Source organism: Austrofundulus limnaeus, unplaced genomic scaffold, assembly GCF_001266775.1.
Source record: "Austrofundulus limnaeus strain Quisiro unplaced genomic scaffold, Austrofundulus_limnaeus-1.0 Scaffold32, whole genome shotgun sequence".
NCBI lineage: Eukaryota > Metazoa > Chordata > Actinopteri > Cyprinodontiformes > Rivulidae > Austrofundulus > Austrofundulus limnaeus.
In genome coordinates, this window is record NW_013952434.1 from 1,295,292 (window position 1) to 1,305,255 (window position 9,964).

The window sequence follows — 9,964 nt, forward strand, 5'->3', positions numbered from 1 at the left end:
TCTAAGGACTCCAAGAAGGGTGGGTAATCTGAACTGTTGTTCGGCCCGTAAGCACAGACAACAGTCAGAACCCGTCCCCGCACCCTTAGACGGAGGGAGGCTAAATAATGAATTTATTTATTTTAAATTTTTTTAAAAGAGGAAATCCTGTGTGGCAGCACTTTATACAGCCTGCATCAGACAAGGCTTAGTTAATGTTTTTTTTGTTTTGTTTTAAATTAAGACTTGTGTAACATTTGTTATCATTCTTATTTTTATCATGTTAATGGAGGAAGAAAAAGTAGTATCGGCCAAATAATATCGGCTGCACATATCAGCGTATCGGTTAGATTGATGTATAAAAATATCAGTATCGGCCTTCAAAAACCTGTATCGGTCGACCTCTACTACTGAGTTTAATATATATATATTTTAACCTTGCTCAGAGTTTAGGAGGTGAGACAGACAGGGGTGTCTCTGCTCCCCATGTCCTCTGTTTGTCTTCTAAATGAGTTGAGGTGGTCAGAATACCCGTCAGTACCGCTATGGGGCGTCTTCTGAAAGAGCTTTAAATGTTTGTTACAGTTTTGTAGCAGCCTTTTGGAAATTACCAGAAAATTTGGCGCAACACTTCATGTGACTCATGCCATCATAATTGTTGTATACYGTCACCATATTTTGAGACTGCTCAACAATCAGACAAACATTGAAAAGTCTTGCAATTAATGTCTTAACAAGTAAATTTCAAATAATATAAACCAGTGTCGCCGTCGCTTATAGATTATTTTATTTCTCTTTTAGGTCTGCTCTTTCAGATTTTACCAAATGTTTAATTTCAAGAAACATTTGCGTTCAGTGGAACATAAACAGGTGAGCATTGCTTTTATTTACACATTATTGTCATTATGAAATATTCTTGTGTAAAGGCCAGTGKTGGGCACCAGTCCGCTAAAACACAAATCCGCTAATCGCGGACCTAAACATTTCGTTAGCGTTTTAGCGGTCATACTAATTTTTATTATTCATAAGCGGATTTGCGCTCTCTAAAATTAAAATGCAGTACCGCTAATGACTATCTACCAGTCATCATTATCTTGAACAGTGGAAGGTATGGCTGTCAATGAATCACAACACAGGTGATGTGTCTAACAGCACCCCTCCCAGATAAACACACGTATTGGAAATGTATCCTGACAGTTGCTCTCGGTCAAGATTCTCATTTCCTGCAATGCTTTGTGTCTGCTTACATAGCAGGAAGGCAATGTTTAGTACTCCCTTTCCCAGCAAAAACAGTTAAACGTTTGTAATCCATACTAAAATTTTGTATGTATTGATTTATTTAACTTTACAACCGGAGCTCCTTTTTTTTAAATAAAGTTTAAAGGCTGGAACTCAAAAGCCTCAAAAGCAATCGGCCAACGGTATTAGAGACTTAAAAATGATTTAAAGATGTTATGCTGGTGAAGACTGACATCTAGTGGTCAACTGGAGCAACTACTTGGAAAAATCCTAATCCAGGTWGAAAAAAAATCAAAAAGAAAAAACAAGTAGGTCCTCTGGATGGGTTATTCTTAAGTGAAACGTTACGTCTCCCCTCCAAGAGACTTCTTCAGTCTGAGTTTCAGGTGAACTGGAAAAGTTTAAAATCCATTGGAAACATGAAAAACTTTAAAATCCAAGCTCTTGTTTTGAAGGGAAGATACTAATTTCCTGTTCCCCGTGCTTTTGTTTCCCGCCAGTCCGTCGTGTACCCAGAATGTATCACTTCAGTTTTCCAATACAGTTTTAAAACTGCTTTGTGATGCTGCTTTAATGAAAAATCTGCAACAAACAAAAGAAAAAGACAAAGAAGCAGCCAAACTAGCAATCCTCAAGAACCTTTTAATTTTTACACCAGGAGCCAAAGTTCAGTTTCAGCAAATCATATCCCCAGTATTCGGTGCTTGTAGGATTAAGCTGTACAAGGGTTCAAACACCACTAGTTGGCAGTGTTGTACATGTATTGTACATGACATGTTGCCAGCTAGTAAATGTCAAATTGAACTTGCGGTTTAAAATTAGCTTCCACTAATTTTTTCTATGGCATAAGCATTTTTGAAGTTGCGGACCTAAATACTTTTATAAGCGCTTTAGAAATTGCGGAGCAAATTTTTGGGTTAGCGCTGCCCACCACTGGTAAAGGCGTTATACAGCAACATGAGCGAGAGCATATTTTATTCCACTTCTTGCAAAGCAAAATGCAGCCTTTTTTTCTATTTTGTTTGTTTGGTTCCCTTATGACCAATTTTGAGGATGAGAGAACCATGCAAGACGACTGATTAGTTACAGTTGTCCAATAAGGAACTATTACCAAGTAGGGGTCTCTGTAGTACAGGTGCTGGTCATAAAATTAGAATATCATGAAAAAGTTGCATTATTTCAATCATTCCATGCAAATAGTGAAACTGGTACATTATATCCATTCATTACACACAGACTGTTTATTTTTTAATTTAAATTTTTATATCTGACAGCTACTAAAATCCTTTAAAGTTAATATGTAAGAAAATTAAAATATTATGAAAAAGTTCAGTATCGGAGACATCTAGTGCCACACTAATTAGCTAATTAACTCAAAACACCGTCAAATCCTTTTAAATTGTTTCTTAGTCTAGTTCTGTAGGTTACACAGTCATTGGGAAGACTGCTGACTTGACAGTTGTCCAAAAGACGTGGACATCTTGCATAACGAGGACAAGACACAAAAAGTAAAGTTTTATTTATATAGCACCGTTCACAGAAATAAAGTCACAAGGTGCTGAACATTCAGGGAAGAGGGGAGGGGGCAGTTAAACACCCATTCGAGAGACATAACAAACATGGGGGAACAGGTGAAACCGGTCGTGCAACAAACAGAGTTGCGCTACMTTTTTAACAGCTTGAAATACACAAGGAAAATTGAGTTGAACAACCCGTGAGAAGGCAAGACAGCCTGGGAGGAGGGGCTTAGGTCAGATAACACACAAAGGGGATGTAAAATAAGGCAGGTTCAGAGGAGTAGGTGACGTTGAGGGAGGGGGTGGTGTCTGTGCTGGGCCCATCCAGAGTCCAGAGTTACATGATGTTATTGTCTCTACTCAGTTCGCTAGAGTTCAGAGATTTTCCTCCTCCTCAGCCAATTGAGTTCCAAGGCCAGGTCCAACACGGGAGGTGGGGGTTGGGAGGAAATCCAGCTCTTATTTGACATTTCATCCTGGGGAGATTAAGATAAGCACAGCCCTCAAGGCCGTGCCACTGCAAGCCAGATAGGTAATCCAATTGTTTTGGAACAAAGCAGCCTTGAAATTCCTGCTGCTTTTTATGTGTCTTTACTGCAACTCTGAGGTGGCGGGAAAAAAAAGCCAATCAGCCAAATTTGGGGTCATTCCTCGCCTCTCACCGATTGAAGCTCACCCAAATGTGGCCATAAATGCTGAAGGGTCGCTCCTGAGCTGTGATCATCAATCACATCCAGTTTGCGAATTTTTCCCCCAGCTGAGAGTCTGTGTGCTTCCAGCCAGCAGAATCCTTCAGGTGCGCTAGACAGCTCTTCAAAAGCCCAAACCACTGTCAGGGTCGCGTTCACTTTCCGATAAATCTGGAACCCTCCTCCGCCAGTCAGCAGGAATCCAGTTATCCTAATCCAATTAAATAAAGATCTTCCACGTCTTCGATGGAAAGTGGTGCTGACATATCAGATTCTAGCCCCAGGAAACAGACAAATCCAGCTGCAACCATTCCACCCAGACAGACACGTTCCCCTTGTTCAAAGTGTAGAAAAAAAATTKATTGTCGATGTCATTCAGAGTCCAATTAACCAAATCCATACTTCCTTTAGTTTCAGATGAAAGTTGAAAAAAGAGCTTGAAAAAGAAGAAGCCGGGAAAGGGGGTGGGGGCAGAGAGAGCGAAAGCATGTCCTGCTCCTCTGAAGGCCAAGCAGAAAGGAGTCATTGTCACAAAAGGTCATTCTGGCTGTTCACAGAGCTCTGTGTCCAAGCACATTAACAGAGAGGCGAAGGGAAAGAAAAGATGTGGTAGAAAAAAAGTGTACCAGAAAAAGGGATGACCACCCTGGAGAGGATTGTGAAACAACCTATTCAAAAATGTGGGGGAGTTTCACAAAGAATGGACTGCAGCTGGAGTCAGAGCTTCAAGAACCACCACACACAGACGTATGAAGACATRGGTTTCAGCWGTCGCAGTCCTTGTGTCAAGCCACTCTTGAACAAGAGACAGCATCACAAGCATCTTGCCTGGGCTAAAGAAAAAAAGGACTGGACTGCTGCTGAGTGGTCTAAAGTTATGTTCTCTGATGAAAGTAAATTTTGCATTTCCTTTGGAAATCAAGGTCTCGGAGTGTGAAGCAAGAGAGCAGAGGCACAGAATCCATGTTTCTTGAGGTCCAGTGTAAAGTTTCCACAGTCAGTGATGGTTTGGGGTGCCATGTCATCTGCTGGTGTCGGTCCACTGTGTTTTCTGAGGTCCAAGGTCAATGCAGCTGTCTACCAGGTTTTAGAACACTTCATGCTTCCTGTTGCTGACCAACTTTATCGAGATGCAGATTTCATTTTCCAACAGGACTTGGCTCCTGAACACAGTGCCAAAGCTTCCAGTACCTAGTTTAAGGATCGTGGTATCCATATTCTTAATTGGCCAGCAAACTCACCTGACCTTAACCGCATAGACAGTCTACGGTTGTATTGTAAAAAAAGATGCAATATGCCAGACCCAACAATTCAGAAGAGCTGAAGGCCACTATCAGATCAACCTAGGCTCTCGTAACACCTGAGCAGTACCTCAGACGGATTGATTCCATTCCACACTGCAGTGCTGCAGTAACCCAGGCAAAAGGAGCCCCAATTAAGTAGTGAGTGCTGTACAGGGATTTTGATTATTAGTCAGTTATATTCATCAAAATTAAAAGAAAAAACATTTGAAAAATCAGTCTGTCCATAATGAATATAATATACAAGTTTCATTTTTTTGAATGGAATTACTGAAATAAATCAACTTCTTGATATTCTAATTTGATGACAAGCACMTGTACGTAGGAGTTTCTTGGCTGTGAGCAGAGATTGATTAAACAGTGATTGATCGGATTGATTTGTGGGGGAACTTAAAAGATTAAGTAACAGTAATATTAAAATCATCATGAACATGTAAATGTAATTTGACTGTCTATCTATAGTTTATTTTTTAATGTAACAATGTGGTTAGGGCTATTTTGACCAAACTATATTGTTACACGTTCCTCCGTGTGCTGCATCTAAATTTTGTGAGGCTAGCACCTTTCTGTCAGTCCAACCAATCGTGTCTTTAACAAACTCCTCCCACAAAAGTCAAAACAGAAAATCGTATCTTTTTTAAACTCAGCCCACCTAGTGACAGCAGAGAGCCCCTTCTTACTCTCACTAACTTGTGTAGATCTGTTTAGACAGACACATACTCAAACACAATCCACTTTTTTTCCCCTGCCCACAGAAAATGAAGGAAATTTTCCCACAAGGTAATCAAATTTTCGATTCTCTTTTTTTAAATTTTATATCTAAATATTACTGATGATGAATGATGATCGCTCAGACTTGTACCTAGTAAGCCTACACAAAATATTTTTCTAAATGTTTATTTCTTTTTTTTAACCCTTATTTTTTTCCTTAGCTGCCTTTACCAATTTTGGTAAGTTTGCTTTCTGTTTTTTTTCAACCTTTTTGTGTTAGCTTTGCACCCAATCACAATGTGTAACAAGTTACTTCCCTGACAGAAGTGTTTAGATGTTTTTTTTATCCTTTATTTTCTTGAGCAGTTATGCCTAATGTGGTTTTTATGGACGCAACAATGGCTCATAAATTTGATCAACCAGTTGTGGGTGAGAATGTCTTTTTGTTCCTTAGTCACACAGTACAAAATTTTACAGATGACTAAAAATCTAAGTATCAAATATGTAGCATGTTTGCAATAAAATGTGTTCTTTCTTGCAGGTTTATCTCTGATCACATTGTGCTTGAATCAGAAATCCATGTACCTCTGCCATGTCTGTCAACAAAACTTACCGCAAGACAACATTTTGGGCCACATCTATTCTTCAGAGCATTGCGTTAACTACTTTGTTAGTGTTTAACATTCTAAATAAAAGCAAAGCAAACAAACTTTTTAAAAATGTTGAAGTGTGATGTTATATGTATTTTGTTGTAGAGCTACACAAACCCTAATGACTTGAGTTTCTCCTGGACCCCCAACATGGACATGAAAAAGATTCTGCGGCTTAGGTTGGAACAGGAAGGGGCTAAAAGTCAGCTCCAAACCTTGCAGGTTGGTATATGGAGTCCATATTTTAAGTACCAAATGCTACTACTTAACTTATTAAATTCATCAATGCTTTTTAACTCATCTGTAAAGGTCTTAAAGTGAGTTATCTGGAGTGTGATAAATTCTAATCATATCTCCTTCTATATCCACTTGTTAAGGAAGTTAATTGCAATAAATGAGCACAGATCTTACAGTGTCGGTACAATCTGCAAGAGAGTGCCGAAAAAGGAAAAAAAGGCTCCTGCATACTCCCTCCAAACTGTGAAAATGGGTTTGGATTGTCATGGTTTCATGACGAATATTGCGTCATTCTGTTTTGCATTATCGATATTTTGGCAGCTTCTGACACAACCCGCGGGTCGAACTTTTTACCCCCCTCCACCTAAGAACTTTATTGTGTGATTGGTCAGAAATTCATGGGAGTGTGTTTGTGCTGAAAGCCCTTGACTCTGCATTTTGCTTCAACCACTCGCTTAAAAAAGACCTGGAGAACCCCCATATAGTGACGTGTGCTGCAGCGGGAGGAGTTTCCCCAGGAGCTCGGCATGGGGTGTCTCAGGGACTATGAAAGGTGTGTGTGTGAAAACTAACGTCGAAAAACCATGTGACTGCATCGACTGTTCGGCTTTGGCGGGAGTATGCAGGAGCCTTCAACCTTCTGTTGAACCGTATGTCTAGGATTTGTATGCTCAACTCGAAACAAGAACAAGTGTTAGACAGACAGTCTGGTAGATACTTTCAAAAAGTCCCAAAAGCTAAACATAAATTTACCATTACATTATCACCTGGGTTTGAGGGACAGGGAAGACACACAAACACAGGACTGGTCCAGGTGTATTTTCCTCTGGAAGAGACAAAACAAGTTACTGATAGAAGTAATTATAACAAACATAGAGGAGAGAGACTTAAGACAGCAGCAGAGTGAGGAAATGTGGTCAGTTTGTCCTCCAGCAGTCTAATGGTGCGTTCACACCAAACGCGATTTCAGCATCAGGAGCCTCAGGTTTACATGCAAAGTCTATGGTGGACGCGCTTCAAGCAACGTCGGGAAATGCTGCGGCGCCTGAAGCGCGATTAGAGCAGCGCGATTTGAACGATTTGAACGATCTGAGCGTTYGACGCACTGAGGCGCAAATCGCTGAWGTTAGAAAATCTGAACTTTTGCAGCTCGACGCGCHGCGTCAACCAATCAGAGAGACTCCACTGTGTGACGCAGCGACATATTTCCCGATGGGACAGTTTATTGAATGATGTCCACTAACCTGAAACAGAYGGAGAGGAGCTCTTTAGCTGAAATCGAGTGCCTGCAGTCGGTGTCCTGACAGAGATATCCGCACCAATGCGTGGCAGTGACTCATCAGACTGGACTCTGGAAAAAAATAGTCCTGAAAGCGAGCTGTGAGCCTCTACCGCATCTCCTGGGTGATGAAACTCAGAATGTCTCTGAATTATCTGGTGAATTAATTATGAATTAATTATCTGATGAACGTGACATGCTCTTGCTCTCTGTAAATAAAGCAAAGCCACTTCCTCGTCCTACATTAAACAGAGCCCGACAGAGGAGGGAGGGGCGGGGAGGCTCTTGCCGTGCAGCGCTTCAAGAGCTGACCTGCGTCTGACCTCAAAGGGCACAAGCGACCAACTTCRGCGTTGGCTGCGATTTTGAAGCTGAAATMGCGTTCGGTGTGAACGCAGCATAAGTCTATAGCAGCAGAACTAAGGAATAACTCAGGAAACCTAAGCCTAACTATAGGATTTATCAAAAGGAAAGTCTTCATTGTAGTTTTAAAAGTAGACAGCCTCATGGACAGAAACTGGAAGTTGGTTCCACAAGAGACGAGCTCGATAAYTGAAAGCTCTGCCTCTCATTCTTTTGGAAACTTTAAGGAACTACAAGTAAACCTGCAGTCTGAGAGTGAAGTGGTCTGTTAGGAAAATATGGAACAATAAACTCTTTGATATAGGACGGAGCTTGGTTGTTAAGAGCTTTTTGTGTAAGAAGTAAAATTTTAAATTCTATTTTGAGTTTGACAGGGAGCCAGCAGAGAGAAGCTAAAACTGGAGAAATATGATCTCTCCTTCCAACTCATTAAAACTCTAGCAGCAGCATTTTGGATCAACTGAAGACTTGGAGTTTTTTGGATGCCCAGATATTAAGGAATTACAGTAATCCAGCTTAGACATGATAAACACGTGGATCTGTTTTTCTGCATCATTTTTGATGTTTCTAATTTTAATGATATTACGCAGGTGGAAGAAGGCAGTCCTAACATTTTTAATGTGGGGGTTAAAAGACGCATCCTAATCAAAAATGACACAAAGGTTCTTTACATTAGAACTGGAGGCCAGATTAATGCATCCATAGAAGGTGAAAGGTTGCAAAGTTTAGTCCTAAAGCCGGGTTCCCACCAAACGCGTTTTGAGCAGCCAAAACAGCCAGTTTACATGCAAAGTCTATGGTGGACGCGCATCTAGGAGCAGCGCAGCATTTAGCGGTGCATTTGGCCAGTTTAGAGCAGCGCACAAGGTAGCGGTAGGATGTGGCAGAGCATTTTCCATGCATATGGCACGTCTGAAGCAGCGGCTGCTCGAGTTCAACAAATTGAACTTTGGCTACTCGACACGCAGCAGCAACCAATTGGGAGAGAATAATTTTTCCATGTGACGGTTTCCTGAACCCGACACTACAGAGCCCGCGAGGGGACGTGGGAGATTTTTATTTTCTTTTGCGTTCCCACGCACCACGCAATAGTATTGCGTTACCTCGCAATACTTTTTGCGTTCCCTCGCAAAAGTAGTTTATCCCTATTGTGCCTGCCGTTTTATTAACAAACTCACATGGTCACCATTTGCGAGTTAGCCTACTGCTTTAATTCAGCTTCAGAATGAATATATCACACAGCTACGCATGGAAGTATGTCATATGCGGATATTTTAACACAGTGCAGCCACGCAACATTAATGTCAATTTCACGAACTGTGGCGACACATCCTGTTTTGGTAACCGGATATTGCAAAATAAGTCTGATTTAATTCAGTTCATATACAAAACAATCTTTTGCGTGGGAACACAAAACAATTTTGCGAGGAGGTGTGGCCAGGACGAGAGAACGTGACAGCTAGCTTATTTTGAGAAGCTCACATTTCTGATCATTCTAAACAAATTGTTTTGTARAAAGTAAAGTTTCATGACACACACAATGATTCATGACATATTTCATTTAAAATGATCAAGTCAGCTCAGTCTGGGACTGACTCGTGTTKTCTCCCGGAATCAGGCCACGAAGCTCTTTACCGCAGCCTCGGCTGAGCTCTGTCCTCCCCACAGCCTTGGACAGAGGAGGCAGAATGTCCCGACAGCCTAACAGGAAAAAAATAAAACCTACGCTGCAGCTGCTCACAAGATCACTGGTTTAAATCAGGAATAAAAGTGTTGCGTCTTGTTTGACTGAAGTTCAGGTCCGGTTCAATCTGTTTCTTCATTTCACAATGACGAGCTGATCACGGACATGCAGCTCACAGCCCCGCTGTGCTGCCGCGCAGCGCTCTCTGCCTTTTTTTCTTCCTCCTACTGTGCTCCCGTATGTGTGTTCTACACACACTTTCTTGTTTACCTGTTTCTGCAGGACGTACAGCGGGCTTGTGTGTGTGTGTGTGTG

At 41.2% G+C, this 9,964-nt stretch overlaps 1 protein-coding gene across 3 annotated transcripts in view; it reads left to right on the forward strand.

The window, feature by feature from the left end:
* Positions 1 to 9,964, forward strand: part of LOC106515769 (uncharacterized) — a 57,685-nt gene that overhangs the window by 23,793 nt on the left and 23,928 nt on the right. The window contains exons 2-7 of one of the 3 annotated variants that reach the window (XM_014005744.1): positions 781 to 849; positions 5,481 to 5,505; positions 5,658 to 5,675; positions 5,800 to 5,865; positions 5,978 to 6,105; positions 6,192 to 6,308. In XM_014005744.1, coding sequence (XP_013861198.1) covers positions 781 to 849; positions 5,481 to 5,505; positions 5,658 to 5,675; positions 5,800 to 5,865; positions 5,978 to 6,105; positions 6,192 to 6,308 — 423 coding nt within the window. The remainder of the gene's footprint in view (positions 1 to 780; positions 850 to 5,480; positions 5,506 to 5,657; positions 5,676 to 5,799; positions 5,866 to 5,977; positions 6,106 to 6,191; positions 6,309 to 9,964) is intronic. The other 2 variants (XM_014005745.1, XM_014005747.1) reach the window with 2 other exon arrangements.